At 44.5% G+C, this 24,384-nt stretch overlaps 3 protein-coding genes and 2 pseudogenes across 3 annotated transcripts; all 5 read left to right on the forward strand.

Moving 5' to 3' along the window:
- Positions 1–8,000: 8,000 nt before the first annotated feature.
- LOC124660714 (2-alkenal reductase (NADP(+)-dependent)-like) lies at positions 8,001–10,726 on the forward strand. Its single transcript, XM_047198531.1, has 5 exons — positions 8,001–8,308; positions 8,436–8,613; positions 9,473–9,639; positions 9,708–9,790; positions 10,230–10,726. The coding sequence occupies exons 1-5, from the start codon at positions 8,051–8,053 to the stop codon at positions 10,606–10,608; spliced, it is 1,065 nt and encodes a 354-aa protein (XP_047054487.1). The 5' UTR covers positions 8,001–8,050; the 3' UTR covers positions 10,609–10,726.
- A 652-nt stretch (positions 10,727–11,378) lies between these two features.
- Positions 11,379–15,325, forward strand: LOC124660713 (2-alkenal reductase (NADP(+)-dependent)-like). The gene is made up of 5 exons (XM_047198530.1): positions 11,379–11,636; positions 11,772–11,949; positions 14,227–14,393; positions 14,467–14,549; positions 14,882–15,325. Exons 1-5 carry the CDS (start codon positions 11,379–11,381, stop codon positions 15,258–15,260), a joined length of 1,065 nt encoding a protein of 354 aa, XP_047054486.1. The 3' UTR covers positions 15,261–15,325.
- A 678-nt stretch (positions 15,326–16,003) lies between these two features.
- LOC124660716 lies at positions 16,004–16,803 on the forward strand (annotated as a pseudogene).
- Positions 16,804–17,836: 1,033 nt separating this feature from the next.
- On the forward strand, positions 17,837–18,685 carry LOC124662697 (probably inactive leucine-rich repeat receptor-like protein kinase At5g48380). The gene has a single exon (XM_047200505.1). It carries the CDS (start codon positions 17,837–17,839, stop codon positions 18,683–18,685), a length of 849 nt encoding a protein of 282 aa, XP_047056461.1.
- A 2,793-nt stretch (positions 18,686–21,478) lies between these two features.
- LOC124660715 lies at positions 21,479–22,435 on the forward strand (annotated as a pseudogene).
- The last annotated feature ends 1,949 nt before the right edge of the window (positions 22,436–24,384 follow it).

The following is a 24,384-nucleotide window of genomic DNA, read 5'->3' on the forward strand; positions in this document are numbered from 1 at the left end:
TGACAATACTTACATGTTTTGCTTACACTTTATGATGATTTTATGCGTTTTCCGGAACTAACCTATTAACAAGATGCCACAGTGCCGGTCCTCGTTTTCTGCCGTTTTTGGTTCCGTAAAGGCTGTTCGGGCAATATTCTCGGAATTCGACGAAACGAAGACCAAACCTCCTATTTTTCCCGGAAGCGTCCGTAACACCGAAGAAGAGTCGGAGAGGGGCCATAGGGCCACCACACCATAGGGGGGCGCGGCCTGGCCTGGGCCCGCGCCGGCCTGTGGTGTGGCGCCCCCAGGTGCCCCCTCGCGCCGCCTCTTCGCCTATAAAATCCCTTTCGACCTAAAAACACCGTACCTCTTGACGAAACTCCGTAAAGACTCCAGTGGGCGCCGCCACCATCGCGAAACTCCAACTCGGGGGACAGAAGTCTCTGTCCCGGCACCCTCGCCGGGACGGGGAAGTGCCCCCGAAGCCATCTCCATCAACGCCATCGCCTCCATCATGCTCCGTGAGTAGTTCCCCCATGGACTACGGGTTCTAGCTGTAGCTAGTTGGTATTCTCTCCCCCATGACTTCAATACAATGATCTCATGAGCTGCCTTACATGATTGAGATTCATCTGATGTAATCGGTGTTGTGTTTGTCGGGATCCGATGGATTGTTACATTATGATTGTCTATCTACAAAGTTTATGAAGTTATTATTGCTGCAATCTTGTTATGCTTAATGCTTGTCACTAGGGCCCGAGTGGCATGATCTTAGATTTGAGCTTTATATTATTGCTTAGATTGTATCTACAAGTTGTATGCACATGTCACTGTCCGGAACCAATGGCCCCGAAGTGACAGAAATCGGGACAACCGGAGGGGATGGCGGTGATGTGAGGGACACATGTTTTCACGGAGTGTTAATGCTTTGCTCCGGTGCTCTATTAAAAGGAGTACCTTAATATCCAGTAGTTTCCCTTGAGGCCCGGCTGCCACCGGCTGGTAGGACAAAAGATGTTGTGCAAGTTTCTTATTGCGAGCACGTACGACTATAATTGGAAAACAGGCCTACATGATTAATGATCTTGATATTCTGTCTTAATGCTATTTTAATCCTATCAATTGCCCGACTGTAATTTGTTCACCCAACACTTGTTATTGGAGAGTTACCACTAGTGTAGATAGCTGGGAACCCCGGTCCATCTTTCATCATCATATACTCGTTCTACATGTCAACTGTCTTCTGGTGCCATTGCTCTCATATTACTATTACCGCTGCTGTGTTACTGTTACTATTGCTCTCATATCACTGCTACTTTCACATCACCCCTGTTGCTAGTGCTTTTCCAGGTGCAGCTAAATTGACAACTCAGTTGTTAAGGCTTATAAGTATTCTTTACCTCCCCTTGTGTCGAATCAATAAATTTGGGTTTTACTTCCCTCGAAGACTGTTGCGATCCCCTATACTTGTGGGTCATCATCTCTTAAGTCCAGTGCCATGACCCATTCTTCCAACAAAGCTCTTGCCTGGAGAGGACACAATGGCATCCACTTCTGGAGCAATTGTGCAATCCTTCTCCAAACAATCCGTAAACCACTCCATATTAGTCTACCTAAGTATATTTCATTTCTCATCTTCCAAGAATTCCACAGAATAGTAGAAGTCATCATATTACTTATCAATAACCTAGCCACACTTTCATATGATTCACCAATAAGATTTTTAGTAATGACAACAATCTCCTGCCAAACCAATTTGAAAATATCACAAGAGAAACATAAGTGGTCTACACTTTCATTCTCAGCACAAAAGAGACATCTTACGTCCTGCAAGTGTTATCGTTTCGATAAGTTATCTCTAGTAAGCAATTTATTATGGGACATAAGCTAAAGAAAAACTTGTACCCTAGGAGGCACATTTAACTTCCAAACATATGGAACAAACACCGGGGTGATCCCCCTGAAATTGATCACATCATACAAAGGCTGTGAACAGTGGACCACTGGGCTATTCAATTTCCAGACCATGTGATCATTCTCATCAGACAACCTCAGGTCTTGGACAATTGCTACCAAATCTTCCCACATTCCAGCCATTCTTTGATTAAAGTTTCTCCTAAAGGAGAGTTTAAGCTCTCCATCAGCCCAAATATCACTAATTGTTTTAATTTGTTCATTGCAAATAAAGTAAAGTTCCCAAAAGTGGATGGCAAGGCTAGTGCCTCCAAACCACTGATCCTCCCAGAATTTCACACCTCTCCCATTACCAACCATCCACTGATATCCAAACTTGGCTGCCTTAAATTCCAAAAAGGAGAGGCATGTGAATCTCTACAGGCAAGGATGTTTGGGTTTTGTGTATTATATTTCTGTTGAATGATACTTTCCACATTTTATGATCATCCAAATTATTCCTTTTTATCCAAGAGCATAATAAAAAAATATTTAGATATCTAATATAGGGAACACCTAAACCACCAAAATCTTGTTTCATACTTACCATCTCCCAATTTTCCAGGTGGTACTTTTGATGCCCCTCATAATTATCCGAGAGGCAGTGAGCCATTTGAGAATTAATGGCTTTAATAGCCCATTTGGGAAATTTAAAATAGAGAGCAAATACACCGGATACTTGCAATCCAAGACTTGATTAAAATCAGTCTGCTGGCATGAGATAAAAGTTTGCCTCTCCAACTAGCAAATTTTTTAATAATTGCATCAATAATTGGTTGGAGATCCTTTTTCCTCAGTTTACCAAAATCCAAAGGCACACCAAGATATTTTATAGGCAACTCACTAATTTTGCACCTAAAAACTTGAGCAAGGACATTACTATCATACATAGATACATTGATTGGAATTAAGTCAATTTTATTAAAATTCACCCTCATACTAGAGATCTGCTCAATAAGAGCGAGGATCCACTTCAGGCTTTGGGCTTGTTCTATGTCATTTTTAAGGAAAATCAAAGTGTCATCCACGTATTGGAGGCTAAAGACCACATCTGGCCTAAACTTGTGAAGAAGACCAGAAATCAAGTTTTGTTGAGCCGCTTTAACAAGCATACTGTTGAAAACATCCACCACAAAATTTAAAACTAGCGAAGGGGTCGCCCTGTCTGAGGCCTTTACCAGTTAGGAAGAAATGACTCTCACATTCATTGATCCTTACCCCCACATACCCACCATGTACCAAGTTGTTAATTTTATTTCTCCACTTTTGGCTAAAGCCTCTTTGCATCAACATTTTATCCAAGAAGAACCAGTCCACCCGATCATAGGATTTTTCATAATCAAGTTTTAACACTAAACCGTGTTCATGCTTACTATGAACCGCATGGATGATTTCATGCGCAGTCACCACACTTTTCTAAAATATTTCATTTCTTAATAAAAATTGTCTGGTTCTCAGAGATGAACCTTTATACCACTGGACCAAGTATGTTAGTACAGACTTTTGCATAAATTTTAAAACTACAGTTTGTCAAGGCAATAGGCCTATACTTATTCAGAGAAGGTCGCATCCGCCTCTTTAGGAATCAAAATCAACATTGCAAAGTTAAGTCAAAATAAATATGCTTCATCATTATCAAAATCACGAAACAGATTCATTAGATCGGTTTTAATAACTTCCTAGAATTTCTCATAGAATAGGAAAGTGAATGCATCCGGCCCAGGAGCTGCTTCAGCATACGAGCTGAACACGGCCTCCCTCACCTCTTCATTTGATATAACTCTATCTAGTGAATTATTTTCCTCACCTGAAACTTTTTCCTCTTCTCCCCAAAAAATTTCACCTAAATCAATATCCATTTTTTTTCCTCCTTGCCAAAGAGATTTTTGTAGAAATCTACTGCTACCTCAAGAATGTCTTGTATATCATTAGTTTTCGAACCATCATTTTTTTTCAAGAGAAACAATTTTTTCTTCCTCCTCCTTTGATTGTCCACTTCATGAAAGTATGCAATATTTTTATCATCCTCTAAAATATATTTTTACCTAGACCTTTGTCTTGCTCTAATGTCCTCCATATGCCAATTTTTTAAAGTTATGCACTAATGTGCTTCATCCTTAAGTGATGGTTAGAAAGGGCTTGGGACTCCAAAAGAATATCCAAACAATCATACTCCGCAACTAATTGTTGCTTATATTTTTCTTGGGCTGCGTTAATATTTATACTCCACCCTTTTTTAAGGTTTTCCTCAATCTTCTCTGTTTAGTTTGCCAAATTTCAATAGCTTTTGTACAATTCACAGGAAGATTCCAAAACTTTGAAACTATTTGAGCACACTCCTCGATTTCTAACCACCACTTCTCAAACCTAAATGGTCGCGGGCATTGAATGGAGTCCCCGGTGCTAAAAAATAGAGGAGTATATATGATCACTGCCAGGCCTTGCTAAAGCTACAGTCGTGGCAGAAGGAAAGTGTTTTTCCCAACAGGTGGAGGCAAAGATACGATCAATATTGGCCATAATTGGCACATGCTGGTTATTAGTTCAAGTAAACCTCCTACTGGAGTTTTGGATTTCCACTAGGCCAACACTATTAATCCAGTTATTAAATTTATTTACCCAATTCAAATTAACAATTCCATTATTTTTATCATTAGCACGTCTAACCAAATTGAAGTCACCCCCTAATAAAATTGGGCGTAGTGAGATTTTGTGTCAAGGGCATAAGCTCATCAATAAACTCTTGTTTATGTTCCTCATAGGCAGTACCATAAATGGCCACGAAATTCCACACAAATTTATCTTTTTTACTCCTGAGAGAAACCATCACATAGTATTTAACTTTTTTACCACGAAAGATGTTAAACATATCTAGTTAACACCTACCAAAATCCCTCTAGCTGCATCCTTAGCAGGCAACCAACACCATTCGAAAACATGGAAATTCGCAATAGATTTAAGATAAATCATTAACACAAACCAACTTACCATGAGCATTAAGCCCCCTAGGGTTCCAAATTGCAATATTCATCATTGAGATTCTTTTTATTTTTACCTCTACCCATTTTCCTTAATCTAAAAGAAGATTCCAAGGAAAAAACATGATCTTCACTATCAGAACTAGTATTCCTTTTTTCATTATCACTACTGTTATCATGAGCATCATCCATTTCACTTTTTTTTATCTATAGCATCTTCCAAAGTAAAATCTATATCTGCCGAAAGAAACACTTCAAGACGCTCATCACGAAGCTTATGCATTTTTTTTAGTTTCTAGGAGTTTCATATTATCAATGTTTCTACACCTACTGGTGTCATTTTCTCCAACACTAATATCAATAGCAATAGCCTTATCTACTAAAGTAGAATTGCAGATGATATGGGGTGGCCCGATCTTCTCAGTAAGCAACGGTGGTGATGATGATCACGGGGTGATAGCAGCGGATGAACTCGATGAAGTAGTGGATGATAACTTGTATGACGCAACGAGATCTCTCGATTGGTCCCTGTCGCCAATGCAACAGCTCTCAACCCTGCAAGATATTCGCAACTCCACACACTTGCGCACGCAGCCGCCGACCACGAAGCGGTAAGTTGCAACCGTCTAATTCCCAATAGAACAACAGATCACACAACACTTTATCAGGATCTACACAATATCAAGCAATATGGTGTAGGGAATTCAATAGTTTTGCAGAGCAAACAACTAAGAACTAGGGTTTATCTTAAACGTGGTCTAAAACAACTTTGGGGGCGTCCTATGGACTTATATAGGCGTCCAGGACGACCTCAGGTTGAAAAAGTACGAAAATAACCGACCCAGAATAGATCTGGTCGAGACAGACTCGGAGTTGGCCGGTCTGGCGGCCGGTCGATCGGGTCTGGGACCGGCCGGTCCGGTTCAAACCGGGCCGGGCGCCGGGTGGTGACCGGGCGAGGCTTCCGGGCTTACTGGATAGAGCCCGGATGGCACAAGCGCCGCGGCCGGTTGAAACCGGATGGATCAGGCGCTGGATCCGGTTGGACCGGGCCTGGGACCGGTTGGTCCGGCGGCACGGCCGGTCGGACCGGATCTGGCACCGGCCTGAACTTCAGCTTCCCCTCTCGCGCCTTCCTCCCGCTCCTCCCTCGCGCGTCCATGGGATGTCTTCAGGTCCAGCCCCATGTCCAGCTTCACGTCCATCTTCTGGTCCAGCTGCTCCTCTCCTCCTCGTGCGATGGTTGCTCCCTCCTCATACCTGATCATACATAAGTAATAACACTTAGGCAGTATAAAGTTCTCATCAATCAAAGTATCGTTTAGGAACAAGTTCACATGTTGTTTAAGTAGCTTCGCACGAGCTCGTGTCATTGGTCCAATCCTAACTTCATTGGACTTGAGCTTCACAGCAGGATCATCTTCAACTTGCAATGACGGAGGTAGTAGTGAGGTAGGGATGTCCTCATCAGCAGATGCTAGCAAAAGAATGAGTTCAAAGGTTTTTGGGTTTACCTTGCTTAGGTTTCTCTAAGTTCTTAATTTCTTATAGAGCTTTGGCCTTGTCCATAACAGTCATGCCATCATGAATCAATCTCCCACTATGTCTAATAGGGACAATAGTGCCCCATTTCTGGTCCTTTTTCTTCTTAGCCATCACATTTGCTTCAGCCGGTGTAGGATCCACTATTTTTTGAAACTGCATCTCATCCCTCCCATTTGTTTCAGCACCACAAGCTTTGAACGATTTTGATACTCTGTCTTTAGCCATCCCATCTTTCTCTTCATAAATATTATCACCATTATTTTGTGTGTTGCTTGTCCATTCATCATTTTTTGTTTCCACTGATTCCCCATCATCTTCCATTTCTACATTATCATTTTCAAATCTAGCACTACTGTCCTCTGCCAACGCCACATCCCGGAGTCTTCCAGTGACATCAGCTACATCTATCATAATCTCCTCATCTACCTCTTCTTCAGTAACCAGATCACAGTCCACTAGCACCTGAATTTTTTTGTAGCCATCACACTTGTCACGAACTACCCAAGTTTTAGCACCATGTCGTTGATCAATTGGGGCAGGAGGGATGTTACCCAAAGCTACACCATTACTAGGAGTATGGTTTTTGTCTTCATGAGTCTCATTCACATCTTCTAGTCCATCAAACCCATCATCTTTTGTATGATCCTCATCATGATCATCGCCATTGTCATCATTCATCGCCTTGGAACCACTAGCCTCTCCTTCATTCTCCACAGTGAATAAGATCCAATAGAATTTTTTCTTCATAACATACCCCCTCTCCTCAGGAGTGTGCCTCGTGTCCTTGACATCTAGCTTGACACGGACAACTTCATTAAAGGATCGCAAAATTGTAGCCCAGTCCACATCCAGAAGCAGTCCCAGAGTTTTGGCAATTTGTGCAATCACCTTCCAAGATACTCATTTAGGAGGGATCCCCCTTATCTGTACCCATCATTCTTGCAGACCTCCCATATCCGGTATGTCGCCCTCCCACCCCATAATATTCACAGTGACTCTCTCAAGATCAGAGCCTTCCTTTAGATTAATCGATGGAATGTCCACTAGATCAATGATCTGCTTACCAGGAGGGAAACATACCAGGAATTTCTCCTAATCCACCACACCGCTGCCCCCACCTCCTTGCGCACGCTGACCACCACCGTACCTTGCATCGGCCGCCTCCACTACACCTCCGCAAAAGTCGCTCGACCTTGGTTCCTACTCCTGAAATCTCGAGAGAAACTAAATTTGGTAGGATTGTGGTTGTGGAGTATCTCTAAGAGAGATTTCATCTTTAAAGAAAAATCAGACATTTCAAATTGAGTATAATGAAATTCGCTAGTCCACAATCGAGTCATTTGACACCTGTGCTAGGAGGGCGAGTGTGTGACCCTCGTGTACAACGGTGCATTGCTCACGGCACGATGCACCCTCCTCCCAACAAGGTTTTGCTCACGGCCGTCCGATTCAGCTACACCCGCCCGACCACGCCGTCCCACCCGCATCAAATAGACAGCTACCAAAACCCCGGCGAGTTCCAGTAATTGCTCCACGGACCAGGCGGGAGAAGCCAGCCAAACTCGATCTACTCCCCGACCGACGGCGGCATGGAGCAAGCGAAGACCGCGGCGGAGGTGCCGACGGCGACGAACAGGAAGGTGGTGCTGCGGGAGTACATCACCCGCGCGCCGAGGGAGGACGACATGCTGCTCGTCGACGGCGGCGCCGTGCCACTGCGCGTCCCCGACGGCGCCGCCGGCCCGGCCGTGCTGGTGAAGAACCTCTACCTCTCCTGCGACCCCTACATGCGCGGCCGGATGCGGGACAACCACAGCTCCTACATCCCCTCGTTCAAGCCCGGCTCGGTTCGTTTTTACCTAATTTTCAGTTGGCCATCGGTTGTGACACACTGGTCTCTGTCGTTGTTGGTTGCTCAAAACACCGTGCATGGATGGTGTGTTTACTGATCAGGGAATTTGTTGATCTGTCAAGGTTATAGAAGGGCTGGGCTTGGCGAGAGTGGTGGATTCCACTCATCCGGGGTTCAGTGCGGGTGACATTGTGTCGGGAATGACTGGCTGGGAGGAGTACAGCCTGATCGAAAAGCCTGAGCAGCTGAACAAGATTCAGCAAAGTGACATACCGCTCTCGTATCATTTGGGGCTTCTCGGTTAGTTTTTACCGATGATTTTAATCATTCAGTATAATTCTGAAGAAAATCATAGTTTAAAATACCGGGCTATTTCGTTTAGGCTTCACATTTTCGGAGGCTATAGTTGGGCTATAGCGGGCTATTCCATTTCGCGTTTTTTTTAAATTATTTTTGGAGTATTTCAATCATATCTTACCAAAAAAAAAAGTGGAAAACTATGACTCAAACACGATTCATGATGCAACTTATTCAACTATTCATGGTAAACAAGTATTTAATTATTCAACTCACAAGCTTTATCTAATCATATTGAAGGCAAACTCAGAAAATAAGAAAAGAGAAGAAAAGAGAAGAGAAATTCAAAACACAAGAGATTTAGCGGCTAAATTAGAGGCTAATTAGGGCTATAGCCAGCTATTAGCAGTTTTTTTAAACCTTATTTAGCCTATAAATGGCATAGCCGCAGCGGTAGGTCAAGGCTATAGCTTGCTATTTAAAATTTTGTGAAGAATAGGCAGTAGACATCATGAATGAAAATATGCAATCATGCCAACGACTAAAACTATTGCCCTTTAAGGAGCACCAGGCACATTACATTTCTTTTAGAAAGCCTTCTCAAATGAATAAATGTTGTGTGGTTGAGGGGATGTGGAATGGACTATTTTTGGTTGCTGGTGATGGCATGTGAAATTAGTTGCATGTGGTGGGGTTGAGGTTGTTATCGAGTGGTCTATTCATGCGATTGTTGTAACAGGTAGGCAATGTTGTAATCAGAGAATAGTGTACACTTCTCCATGTACCTCATGTGCTGATATTGATGTATGTGGACATTTTCTTTTATTCAACATGCTTACTAGTATGCCGGTTTTCCCCACAGGCATGCCTGGTTTCACGGCTTATGCTGGATTCTATGAGCTCTGCTCACCGAAGAAAGGAGAGTTTGTATTTGTCTCTGCTGCATCAGGGGCAGTGGGTCAGATTGTTGGTCAACTTGCAAAGCTTCATGGATGCTATGTTGTCGGAAGTGCTGGAACAAATCAGAAAGTACTCATCAAAATAGTAGTATCAACACTGTTTAGCTGTATCATTAACGGTATGCAACACTGTTTCAGGTTGAGCTCCTAAAAGATAAATTTGGCTTTGATACAGCTTTTAATTACAAAGAGGAGCCTGACTTGACTGCAGCCTTAAAAAGGTCAGAGCTTCTCCTTCAATAAGATACAATATGAACTTATGTAAAAATCGAAGTATCACGATAGGTGGAATGAACATCTACCAGTCATATTAGCAGAATGAGTCATTGATGAATCATGAAGCTACCTTGAATTATGAGGCCCACCTCCATACTAGCATTTTGGTGTGTTTGGTTTAGGAACCAGATGCTGAATGTACCCTAAACCCTAACTCCAAGCTAACACACGTCATTTCTTATGAGCATGAAGACGAGTACAAAATGAGGGTGGTCTAATGATAGCATGTTGAATCCTAGGGTGAGGTGTGCCCTCAAATCAAACATCCTATAAATTAAGCTAGTCTTTGTTGGCATCATCTGCTTACCTTTATTTATTTATTTTGAAATTAGTCTATTGAAATTGGTAGATATTGAGCATAATAACACTGTCTTTGCCGTTTAGGTACTTTCCTAAAGGTGTCGACATATACTTTGAGAACGTCGGCGGATCAATGCTAGATGCGGTACTTGTCAACATGCGTAAACATGGTCGCATTGCGGTATGCGGGATGGTCTCCCAACACGGCATGACCGATCCTGTAGGGATCCACAACCTCTTCTGCTTGGTACCGAAACGGATAAAGATGCAGGGGTTCATTCAAAGCGATTTCCTCGACTTATTCCCACAGTTCCTCGATGATATGGCCAAGCATTACAGGAATGGTAAGATTGTGTATGTAGAAGACATGAGCGTTGGGCTAGAGAATGCACCTTCTGCATTTGTTGGTCTATTCAGTGGTAAAAATATCGGCAAGCAAGTCGTGTGTGTGTCACAAGAGTGAAGGACGTGTACAATCAGATGGATATTGCAAACCTCTCGTGATTCAAATAAATAATAAAAATTGTGAAACCTCTCGTGATTCGAATAAATAATAAAAATTGTGAAACCTCTCATGTTGATGTGTGTTTGTCTCATCTTGTTCATTCTTTGTGCACTGTGAAGTGGATATTTCGACCTATTATTACCAAGTTGTGGTTTTATCATCTTCCTGGTGTCTATTATTTACTAGCAGAAGCACTGCTTTTTTTTCGAAAAGGGAGCATCACCTCAGCATATGCATCAGTTGATGCACACCGCTTTTCCTTTATTAAAAATACGAATACGAAATATTTCAAGTTTATAATTATGAATCAGACAATCTAGTATAAACCGAATAAACAACAACGTATAAAGAAGCTGTAGCTATCTTTGCAAGTTTGGTGTTTGGTGTGGCTTTTTTTGGCTTTTGACTTTGGCAAAAGCCACCAAAAGCACCTAAATAGGTGCTTTTTTTGGCTTTTGGATTTTAGAAGCCAAAAGAATAGGATCTTTGTTTTTGGCTTCTAAAATCCAAAAGCCAAAAAAAGCACCTATTTAGGTGCTTTTGGTGGCTTTTGCCAAAGCCAAAAGCCAAAAAAAGCCACACCAAACACCCCCGGAGAAGCACTGTCTTCACTCTTGACAAAGTATAGACCCCGGTGAGTTCCACTCCAACCTACCAAAACGCTCGACGGACCAGGCGAAGGAGCCAAGGAGGCTAGCCAAACTCTACTCCCGGACGAACGGCGGCATATGGAGCAAGCGAAGCCCGCGGCGGAGGTGCCGACGGCGAGGAACAGGAAGGTGGTGCTGCGGGAGTACATCACCGGCGCGCCGAGGGAGGACGACATGCTGCTCGTCGACGGCGGCCCCGTGCCGCTGCGCGTCCCCGACGGCGCCGCCGGCCCGGCCGTGCTGGTGAAGAACCTCTACCTCTCCTGCGACCCCTACATGCGCGGCCGGATGCGGGACAACCACAACTCCTACATCCCCCCGTTCAAGCCCGGATCGGTTCGTCTTTTCCCCAAATCTTCAGTTGGCATTCCGTCTGACAGACTGGTCGCCCTTGTTGCTGGTTGCTCAAGGAATCAGGTGTGCATGGATGATAATTCGTTTACTGATCAGAGAATTTGTTGATCTGTCAAGGTTATAGAAGGGCTGGGCGTGGCGAGAGTGGTGGATTCCACGCATCCGGGGTTCAGCACGGGCGACATTGTTTCGGGAATGACTGGCTGGGAGGAGTACAGCCTGATCGAAAAGCCTGAGCAGCTCAATAAGATTCAGCAAAGTGACATACCACTCTCGTATCATTTGGGGCTTCTCGGTTAGTTCCTTACAGATGATTTTAGTCATTCAGTTGAATTCTGAAGCATAGACAGTAGATATCATGAGTGAAAATATGCAATCATTCCAACGAGTAAATCTATTGCCCGTTATAGAGCACCAGGCACATTACATTCATTTTAGAAAGCCTTATCAAATGAATAAATGTTGTGTGGTTGAGGGGATGTGGAATAGACTATTCTTTGTTGCTGAGATGAACTGGCGGTGGCATGTGAAATTACTGTCATGTGGTGGGGCTGAGGTTCTTATGGAGGTTGTTGCTCCGGTTAAAATAGCGGACTATTGCTTATAGCCGCGGCGATTTTTGGAGCTACAAAAGGCTATAGCCGGGCTATAGCAGGCTAAGAGCATCTCCAGTCGCGTCCCCCAAAGCGTCCCCCAAAGCAATTTGGGGCGCGCCGGATAAAAAAAAAACGGTTCCAGCCGCGTCCCCCAAAGCCCATTTTTGTCCGGCGCGACCCGATACGGTGTCCGGCGCGCCGAGGCCGTCCCCGTCCCACAGGGGACGCTCCGGGCACGCCGGACACAACGAAAAGCGACGATAAGCGACGCGGGCTCCCACATGTCGGCGACGTGTTGCATAAACCGTTGATTCGCGCTTTTTTTCTCGTCGCTCCTTCCTTCCCGCGCCTCCCACCCCTCCGCCGCTGCCGGATTTGCCAGCCGTTTGAGCGTCTGATCTCTTCTGAGAGTCGGCGCCGTCGCCGCGGCTGGCGCTCCCGCTGGTCGTTCCGCCGCCACCGCTTGGCCATCGCGTCCCAGAACGCGGCGTCAAATCCGCCCCACCTTCGCGCACAGAAGGTGCTCGACGACTTGCCTGGTATGCGCGATTGGCCGCTGTTCGTTGCGTCGTTTTCCTCGGTGCAATTTTAACCATTGATTTTGCTTGTAGACATGGATAGCGATGATGAGATGGTTGCCCTGCTGCTGGAGGACGAGCAAGCCTTCGACGACGACCTCCGGGAGCATTTGCGATCATCGCGTCCCTCCAGGACATGCTTGATGCCGAGGCGGAGAAGAGGAAGAGGCCGCGCCACGGAGGATCAAGGCCGGGGAGAAGGAAGTCCAAGCCTCGGCAGAGGATGGAGGGGCATGCCATGCTGCACAACGACTACTTCGCCGACGATGCAACACATGCCGACAATTTTCGGCGCCGGTACAGGATGAGCAAGGGGCTGTTCATGAATATCCTCCACGGCGTTTGAGAGTTCGACCCCTACTTCAAGCTCAAGCTCGACGCTGTAGGCGTTGTCGGGTTCTCGTCGATTCAGAAGTACACCGCCGCCATGAGGATGCTTGCATACGGAGCACCTGCCGATACACAGGACGACTACCTTCGCATTTGTGGAGGATCAAAGGAAATACCGTGGCACCTTGATCTAGCATCTAGCCCTATTTATTTTATTTGTTTACTTGTTTTATTGTTTGTTTTATTTTAATTTGAAAACAATCCTCGCAAACATTTTTATTCATATGCTATATTTGATAAATGGTTCTATGTTAAAAAAGAAGTATTTTTAATGTTTGGGGGCGGCGTTTGGGGGACGCGGCTGGGGAGCAACGTCCCCCAAACGCGGCACGAACAAAACACATCCCCCAAACGCTCAATCCGGCGCGGTTTGGGGGACGGTTTGGGGGCGTGACTGGAGATGCTCTAAAGGCCATATAGCTGATTTTGCTAAATAATAGGAAAAAAAATCAATAATTGATGTAGCATATAATCGCATATAGTATATGCATCAATAATTCACAGATGCATAACATAGTAACATAGTCACATAAGAGATGCACATAACCAAAACATAGTTAATAGATAGTTCTGTCCAAAACATATTCACAGATAGTTAAGGACATAGTTATGTCCAAATATTACAGCATCATTAAGTAGCAGTAGTTCATGACACAGTGGTGTCCATAAATTGGGCCGCTCGGAAAATTTTGGGTCAGAATTTTTTAGGCCCGTTGAGTGGGAAGATAGCCGCTATTGGGCTAAACTAGGGCTAAATAACTATAGCCGGGCTATTAGCGTCTATTTCAGTTTAGCCTTTGAAGGCTCTATCCGTAGCCGCAGGCCTCGCGAAAGGCTATAGCGAGGCTATAACCGGCTATTTTAAACAGAGGGTTGTTGTAATAGGTAGGCAATGTTGTAACCGGGACTAGTGTATATTGATCCATGTAGCTAATGTTTCTGATATTGATGTATGTGAACAATTTTTGTTATTCAACATGCTTACTAATATGCTGGTTTTCCCCACAGGCATGCCTGGTTTCACAGCTTATGCTGGATTCTATGAGCTCTGCTCACCGGAGAAAGGCGAGTTTGTATTTGTCTCTGCTGCATCAGGGGCAGTTGGTCAGATTGTTGGTCAACTTGCAAAGCTTCATGGATGCTATGTTGTCGGAAGTGCTGGAACAAATCAGAAAGTGCTCATCAAACTAGTAGTATGAATAATTACCTGCTTAGCTGTATCACTGACGGTCTGCAATAATGTTTCAGGTTGAGCTCCTAAAAGATAAGTTTGGCTTTGATGCAGCTTTTAATTACAAAGAGGAGCCTGATTTGACTGCAGCCTTAAAAAGGTCAGAGCTTCTTCTTCAGTAAGATAACATGAACTTATATAAACATTGAAGTATCAAGCTAGGTTGGAATGAACATCATAATAGTCATATTAACAGAATGAGCCATTGATGAATCATGAACCTACCTTGAATTCTGACGCCCACCTCCGTACTAGCATTGTGGTGTGTTTGGTTTAGGAACCAGATGGTGAATGGACACTAAACCCTAACTCGAAGTTAACACACGTCATTTCTTATGAGCACGAAGACGTGTACAAAATGAGGGTGATCTAATGATAGCATGCTGAATCCTACAATAATGACACTGTAATTATTTTATCTTTGCCGTTTAGGTACTTTCCTGAAGGTATCGACATCTACTTTGAGAACGTTGGCGGATCAATGCTAGATGCTGTACTTGTCAACATGCGGTTGCATGGTCGCATTGCGGTATGCGGGATGGTCTCCCAACACGGCATGACCGATCCTGTAGGGATCCACAACCTCTTCTGCCTGGTACCGAAACGGATAAAGATGCAGGGCTTCATCCAAAGCGATTTCCTCAACTTATTCCCACAGTTCCTCGATGACGTGGCCAAGCATTATAGGGATGACAAGATTGTGTATGTAGAAGACATGAGCATTGGGCTAGAGAATGCTCCTGCTGCCTTTGTTGGTCTATTCAGTGGTAAAAATGTTGGCAAACAAGTTGTGTGCGTGTCACAAGAGTGAAGTACGTGTACATTTAAATGAATATTACAAACCTCATGATTCAAATAAATAACAAAGTTGTGAAACCTCTTATGCTGATGCGTGTTTGTCTGATCTTGTTCATGCGTTTTGCAATATGAAGCAATTTTTTGACCTATTGCCAAGTTGTGGTTTTACCAAGTAATCTGACTGCCTACTACTCCCTCCATTCCAAAATAATTGAAGTTCAGGTATTGTCCTAAGTCAAACTGTTAAAGTTTGACCAAATGTGTAGAAAAATATATGGACATCTAGAACACCATTTTATTTTTATTAGATTCACCATACATTGAATTTTATACTATACAGATTGGATGTTGTAAATATTGACATTTTTATATAAAAAATCAGTCAAACTTAGAAAAGTTTGACTTAGCAAAAAACTAGAACTTCAATTATTTTAGAATGGAGGGAGTAGTTACGGGGGGAAGCGCTGTCTTTGCTCTCGACCTGACGAATTAATTAGCAGAAGAAAAGTCTGTGCTCCACTGAAGGGATTGGCTCTGTTAAGAGCTGTGCCCGTTCAACTACGCAGGTGATGGGTTCTGCTTTGCCTGGATCAACTGGTAAGATTTTATAGGATTTTTCTTCACGTGTCATGTGCGAGCAATGTAATTCATCCCTTTTTATAGTGTTCAAGTATTCTTACACAAGTTTTCACTAGGTGGCACCTGCCAATCTCCAATTTTCACCCAAGCGGCTGTTTGTTTCACTCCACGCTTGTGATGGTGGATGATACCAAGTTCCTCCTTTTGTTTCTGCTCTTGAGGTGCTCATCTTTGTTTTTTGGTTCTGAACTTGTGCCTGAAGTCTGTACAACAATCAGTGGTTGATGCCAGAGGCGTACTCAAGTCGTCATGGGATTTTGCTAATAGCACCAACGGTTTGACATGCCGATTTACTGGCGTGGAATGCTGGCACCAGGACGACAGGGTTTACGCTTTGGGTCTCGGCAACCTAGGACTTGAAGGCCGATTTCCTCAAGGTCTTCAATATTGTACAAGCATGAGCATGCTGGACCTCAGGACCTGTCAAATAACAAATTTTCAGGACCGATCCCTCCTGGCATCTCATGGCGTCTGTGGTATCTGTCATCTCTGGATCTTTCATTCCAGATAGTATCACAAATCTGGTGTCTGACTTCCCTCAACCTTCAGCACAACCAGTGGTCATATTCCTCCTGTGCTACAGAAGTTTGATGCTTCATGTTTTTGTGGTAACCAGGGCTTTTGTGGTCCACCGTTGGACAAGTGCCCCAGGAGAAGCAGATGCAGACCCGTACATATCAGGTTCCACAAAATCAGCGATTAGTCCACCATCGGAGCGGCTGTCAGATTTGCCTTGGGATTTGTGGTGGCCTTCTACTTCCCGCACAACTTCATCTTCTCTGAGAGGCTCCGTGCCTACGCCTTCCCCATATGACACTCACTTGTTTTGGAACTATTTTCATCTTTACTCTTTTCGAGGTTTTAAAAGAAAAATAAATATTGGTGATCACTCTTCCAAATTATTTTGATAATTTCCAATCAAACCAGCATTAATTATCAAATTCGATCAGCTATATGAAGAAAATATACAGGAGAAAACTTCATATTTCATAGGTGTGGAAGAGTGAGAATAATGCATCTTGTGTTTTCTGCCAAGAGTGTCCAGATTTTCTCCACCAGGGTACGTTCGTGCTCTCTATTCGGTATTTTTTGTCAAGTGAATACTTTTTCTTAAAGATGCATTATATATGAATAATATGTGTCATGTAACAGAAAAATTGAAGCAACTTTGATAGTTATATTTTATTAACTGTACCAGTTTCGATGTATGTAGAGAAGGCACATGACCGTATTTCTTCATCACAATTTTTATGTAGTGTTATAGCAATTATATCCATTCATGTTTTCTGAAAATCCATGACATTTTGGAGCAATTAGGCTGGCGAGACCCTAAGATCAGAGTTCCTACAAGAGAGCTCAGAATCCTATCCTGCTAGCCAATTATGCTCCCTCCACATTCCTCGATGACAGTTCTACCGAGTGGAAGCTATCAAGGACGCTGGATATCGGTCTTTCTGCCATGTGCCTTCTTGCCGTTCTTGTGACGTGAGTAGACTGCTCAGAATGTGGACTGTTCACAGTAGGTAGAATTCCCTGTATTCTTGTGGCAAATCCTTTTCCAAGTTTAGAAGAAAATAAGACTTCAGGAATGGACAGAAGAAAAGTATTCCCTCCAGTGGAGGGATTCTCTATTATAAAAGGGCTGCACTGGTTCATCCATGACAATCATGGCTTCTGATTTGGCTGGATCAACTGGTGAGTTTTCAGAAGCATCTCAGTATTACATGAAATCAACAAAACGAGTGCACTTTGACTTGACATTTGCCTTTTCGGAGGAATTGTTGTGGTGTCTCCATGTATGAGCAAATTATTATTACTTGTTTTTATAACCAGTGTGTTCTAGTATTTTTCTTACACAAGTTTTGTGCAGGGGAACACCAGATTTGAGAAGCTGACTCCAACTTCTGGCTGAGCAAACTGTTGGTCCCACTCCACGTCTGTGCATCTCGGATGGCTACTGGTAACAAGTCTCTTCTTTGGTTGCTGCTCTTGAGCAGCTCATTGTTGTGTTTTGGTTCTGAACTTGATATCCAGTGCCTGAAGTCTGTTCAACAATCAGTGATTGATCCCAGTGGCGTACTCAAGTCGTCATGGGATTTCGCCAATAGCACTAACAATTTCATTTGCCAATTTTCCGGTGTGCGATGCTGGTATTCCGGTGACGGTGGGAACATTCTTGCTAGTTTGAGTCTCAGCAACCTAGGGCTTCAAGGCCCATTTCCTCAAGGTCTTTTGAATTGTTCAAGCATAACTAGCCTGGATCTGTCCAGTAACAATTTTTCAGGACCGATTCCTCCCGATATCTCACGGCAGATGCCAAATCTGATGTCTCTAGATCTTTCGTACAATAGCTTTTCTGGTTCAATCCCACAAAATATCTCAAACATGAATTATCTGTATACCCTCAACCTTGAGCATAACCAACTCAGCGGTCAAATTCCACCGCAGTTCAGTCTGCTTACTCGGTTAACTACGTTCAGTGTTGCGGACAACTTGTTATCTGGGCCTATTCCTTCTATGCTACAGAAGTTTTCGGCTTCCAACTTTGTTGGTAACCAAGGGCTTTACGAGGCACCGCTGGACGAGTGCTCTGCCTCCGGGAAGAGAAAGGGATGGATACGAATCAGGCTGCACAGAATCAACGACGAGTCCAGTATCGGAGCGGCTGTCGGTTTCGTCGCGGGTTTCGTGGTGGCCTTCTACTTCCCGCACCGCTTCATCTGCTCTGAGAGGCTCCGTTCCTACATTGTCCGCATATTTATTCACGGGGCAAATGAGCACTTCCAGCAGCAATATTAATTCTTGCAATGCATATTGAAAGGATTAGCTTTCACCTTTTTTTTTGACCGCGATTAGCTTTCACCCGATAACCAGGAAACGTAGTGTACAGGTGCTACTCTTGTAATGCATATTTCGACTCTTCTAGAATCAATTATGCAAGGCACCACTGGGCGTCATAATTCATGCTCTCCGACTCGTTTCATTTCGACATTCCAACGGGAACACACACAGAACTGGTATTGGTGTTCACCGTTCGGTCTAGTAAAGAAAAACGCAGAGCGGCAAAGGTTGAACTTCGGCAGTGTTTTCTTTTTCGAGAATAACACCCTAGAAGGTGTATCAATCATATAGAAAAAAAGACCAAGATGGCTGAAACAAGGTCAAGAAGGCTACAACTCCACACACCACGATACAACGTCATGAAGGCTACCACTCCACACCAACACCATGATACATTGCCGAGCGGCAAACAACACAACCTCTACATACTCGATGATAAACGACCCGCTCTGCCCAACATTCAGCCATAAGTGGCGAGGAGAACGAGCACATAGCCTCCGGGCCGCGTCACGAACCAAGCAAGACACCGCCGAAGCCCGACCTCCACTCCGAGGCTGCTAGGACCAACGTACCTCCTCTCATGCGCTTAGAAGAGACAGCGAGAAGAAGGTAGGGTCCTTGACGGACTAGAGAAAGACGTCGACCAAGCTGCGTCCACCATGTCGTACATAGCGCCCCAGTAGCCCAAGCCTCAGGCAGTGGCCGACGCCGGCATTACAACACATCGCCCCCAGACTCCAAAAGTGGCATCGGCCTCCCTCAAGATGGCCAAGACGACATCTTCAAGAAGATAACGACATCGTGGCGCCGCTGCCGCCTAGTCCGGTGAATTGGACTTAGGGTTTCCACCGGCATCTGAGGGGAGGGAAGGCACGGTGAGGGCCATGGACACGCCTCCAAGAAGGAAACGGCGCCCGCAAGCGTCGCCGTGGCCAGCATCTGTCGCCGCCGAGTAGGGTTTTCACCTCGGCCGAACACCGTGACCTCGATAGCCTGAGCTGGACTAGAGAAGGGGGCCCAGGATGAAAGTCGTCGTCTTGAGCCACCACCGCCGAGAAGCGAGGGACACCGAAGAAGGAGAGGGGTGTCGGCCACCACCGGCTTCACCATGGCCACGTGAGATCGCCATTCCACCACGACCACCGACCGGACTGGATGGTGGAGGTCCAGCTTGCCGCCCCCGCCGCCTGGCCGGTCACCAGCACCACCATGGTGCTAGGATGCAGCCAGACGCCCCCACGTTGCCGCCGAGGACTCGGCCGACCAGGCCCGAGCGAGCCCGGCGCCGCCGTCCACAGCAGCAGGGCCACCACCCCAGAGCGGGGGTCGAGTCCCTCATCTCCATCGCTGTCGAGCCGCCGGCCGCCGGGATCCCGCTGCTCCGCGCTGCCGGATCCGGACGAGGAGGCACGCCACCGTCGTCAACCAGGGGTCGCCGTGTTAGAAGTTGTATTGTAGTCCCTCTCGTGTACGTGTCCTACACGTATTGTACATCATTGTAACTCTTGTATCTCCTGATATATATACACACCGGGCGGCCACAATTGTGGTAACGCAAAACCCATATTATTTTCACACGCCGCCCGGGGGGGAGACACCCCTCCGCCGCTGTCCCCAACTGGGCTTTTCCCAGCGGAGCCTCCTGGCGGCGGCGAGGAGGGAGGAGATAGATAGGGGCGCCGGGGGAGGGAGGCGGCGGCGGCGACTAGGGTTTGGAGGCGCTCGGCAGTGTTTTTCGCACCCATTCCATGCTTTGTTCTTGCTGAATGCATGCATGTCAATCATCTAAACTTTCTTTCCTGCAGTAACTGTTCTAGCTTTCACCCATTATGTGCAATTGTGCATCTGGCAACTTAGCAAGTGCCTGTGGTCCACTGTTCTAAAATGAGGTAAGGCATCACTAGCCGTGTTAGCTGACAGCCTGACTAACTGGACGCTAGCTTAGAACTGCACGGTGTTGTTGTTTCCATTTGCATGTTTTGCTCTTCCTGAATGAATGGACCATGCATTTCGTCTGCTCGCAGAGCGCGTGTGCTAAGAATTTTGTTCAACTGGCTACTTCCCTGATCTCTGTCTGTACACTTTGGATTGCTGTTAATCACGATAGCTAGAAATTTTATGAGAACAGGTATTTCTGGTTTTTTTTATCTCGGCAACACAGAACACTCGACCAGTTTGACTGGGTTGGACTTGTCATGGAGCAATCTCAATCAGAGGACTTGCGAACCCGCTTGGCTAGGCAGCAGCCGCGGTCTAACTACCGACGATTCAAACTGTAGAATGATGTAACGGCTTCAGTCTTCAGTGCGTGCTTTCGATGTCTACATCAATTCAGTGATAAATTTATGTCTTGGGCGTGGCGGAATTAGAGCAACGAGGAGTCACAGTCTCATAGCATAGGAGCGCGACGATCATTTCGTCCAGATCTACCATCGGAGTCCACACGTTTCGGCGACGAGTCTACGGAGACTGGAGGCTTTGGACGATTATTCCAAATTCCAAAAGCTCGTGCCTCTGCCTCCGCCCATAGATGTTCCTTCTTAGCCAAGGAGTCGATCTCTCCTGTATATTTCTACTCGTTTGCGGCTCTCCTTTCTACTGCATAACTGGCCGGTGAGCAGCTGGGAGCTGCAGAACAGGTGAGTTCACGAGAGCCGACTTCTGCCACTGCGTTTTATATCATGTGATATGACAGAGTATCCACGATCGTGCGTATTTTGATGGATCAAGTGGCACCTGGCAGGTCATACGATGAATTGTTACACGAAGCTGCAGGTCTTCTAGATGCTGCTCCTGAGCAGCTCGTCGCCGTACTTTGGCCATATGCATGTCAGTGACTCTGACGTCCAGTGCTTGAAGGACCTCAAACAATCGCTGATTGATCCGGACGGTATACTCGAATCCTCATGGAATTTTACCGTTTTCGGTATCAACATTTGCGACTTCACCGGCGTGGAATGCTGGCACCCTTATGATGACAGGGTTCTCAGTTTGCGTCTAAGCAACCTAGGACTCGAAGGTCCATTCCCACAGGGGCTCCAACTCTGCAGCTCCATGACCTCTCTGGACCTGTCAGGCAACAAGCTTTCAGGGCCTCTACCAGAGAACATCTCCGACCAGCTGTCCTACATAACTAACCTGGATCTGTCGAACAACAGCTTCTCAGGTGGAATTCCTGCAGGCATCGCGAACATGACGTACCTGAACACCCTTTTCCTTCAGCACAACCAGTTGGACGGCCGAATTCCGGCGCAGCTGAGCAACCTTTCACGGCTAGTTTTGTTCAGCGTCGCGGACAACTCGCTGTCGGGTCCCGTGCCGGACTCCCTGCAGCGCTTCCCGTCGGCCAACTTTACCGGCAACCCGTGGCTCTGCGGGCCGCCGCTGGACAAGAAGTGCAAGAAGAGGTTCAGGGTGCGGATACACGTTCGACCTATCCGGATTCGGCTGAAGCTACGCAGGATCAACGATGCGTCCAGCATCGGTGCGGCGGCTGGGTTCGTCGTGGGGTTCGTGGTGGCCTTATACTTCCCCCACAAGTTCTTATTCTCTAGGAGGCTCCGGCCCTACTTCCTTCATGTGTGTGGGTAAGAGGCGTGTATTCGCGAGCATGTACAATACAAGATACGAGGGTCTGGAGATGTGTTCAACAAAGGCTGAAATAGTCATTCGTAAATCGACCTAAAAACATCATTATCTGATTGCTGATGTTTGTGTTAGAAGTACTCCTCTCTCTCATGAAACATGTCTGAAAGTTTATCTAAATTCAGATGTATCTAGACACTAAACAGTATGTAAATACATCTAAATTTTAATAAATATTATACATGTTTCGTGGTACGGAGGGAGTACTACAAAGAGATTAGAAGATTTTTTATTATCAAAAAGCTATGAGTGACGAACTGGACTAAAAAGGGACTATTTCAAAATAGAAAAAGTCTAAAACAAACCTCAAACTTTTGGGCAAAATCTAAATCAGACCCCACAACTCTCAATCCACGAAATTGGCACTCTCAACTTGCTAATCCCAGTCTATTTTGAACGCTGGACTTGTTTGGCGTACCCCATTTGTAAGAACCTACCCCCAATCTCCACCCTCGTTTGCTCCCCATTAACCGGTACCCTCCCTCGTGTTACACCCCAGATTTTATAATCAAGAATAAATGAAACAATGTGGTGTGAAATTGAGAGCCAACAAAAGCTTTTGTTGATAAATAAGATGAACAAGCTTCTGCTTGCATAATTGTGTGTTAAAACTGGCTTGCTTGAGGAACAAGATTGTGAAACAACACAATCCATATGCCCTGGTGATCATGTCATACTAGAGCTATTTACTAAACTATTATCTTGGTTATTTATCCTATTCTCCAATGCATGATTTGACTTTTCCAAAATAAAGGGACAAGATTTAATTTTGACACAAAGTCTTTTCCAAACTAGGTATTTTTAAAACTTAAAGAGATATATAAAATGATATGATCCCACTATTAAACAAGCAAATGTTTCATAATCATTTGATAAATGGATTTTCAACACCTCTGAAAAATCTATGAGAAAAGGGGATGTTTTGTCTCAATAATTTCCATTGAAATAAAACTACCAAAACAAGTATTTTTTAACCCAACCCCCTTTTTCATCCTTAAATCCTTCTCAAGATTTATTCAAAGAATGAGCATCATTGGGCTAGTTGTTGACAAATTGCTTCCAAAGATGAATGGTTGATTCATGTGTTGATCTTATTTAACTCTGTGTGCCTTTTGTGTGTGTAGCTACGATCCACAAGTGGGCACATGGACCAAACTATCTTAAACACATCAAATTATACTATGAAAGTGGGAATATTCTTGCAAATTATTTTCAATCTATTTTTTCAAATATTTTTCTACTTATCTTTCAAACCCTAAAACTCTAATTCTTATAAAAGTACTAATTATTTTCAAAACACAATTTTAAAAAACTAAGAAATGGGGTATACAATATAAGTTGTGTCATTTAAATTCAATGATAAATTTATAAAAGTATTTTCATATTTGTTTTTTTCCTATTTTAAAACAACTGGAAGAAGAAAAAAAATTGTGTTGTGTCTCTAATTTCTTTTGGAAATACTAAAAGAGGTTTAAAATGGTATTTCTGATCTATCTCCAGCAAACCCCCCTTTTCCATATTAAAATTTTCAAACTTGAATCAAATAAAACTTTTTTTATTAAAATTGATATTGTGATCCAACATCAACCATGAATAATTAAATAAATCTCACATAACTATTGCAGATGCTCCTAACATCCTCTATCTACTTGACATCATGACCTTTATCAAAATCACCTAAATCTTTTGTGCTTTTCTCATAAGTAGGAATCTAGTCTTATCTTGCTAATTAAGTTTAGCTTATTAAACCACCCTCATCATCACCTCTCTCCACCCTTGTGGCATCATCAACCAACTACAAGGCCTCTTGATATCCTCTCTCTCCCCCTTCTATGTGATCCTTCCCAATGCCATCCTAGGAAAAGTCAATGGCTAAGACCAACTCCACTCAACCTCCCCTAGTGCCAATCTACCCACTTTTTGTATATGCACCATCGGTCCATCTCTGTAACCCTCCAATAGAGCAACAATACCCCATCCAAGTTCCTTTTGATTTCTTCCACTTCGATTAT

Source organism: Lolium rigidum, chromosome 6, assembly GCF_022539505.1.
Source record: "Lolium rigidum isolate FL_2022 chromosome 6, APGP_CSIRO_Lrig_0.1, whole genome shotgun sequence".
NCBI classification, from domain to species: domain Eukaryota; kingdom Viridiplantae; phylum Streptophyta; class Magnoliopsida; order Poales; family Poaceae; genus Lolium; species Lolium rigidum.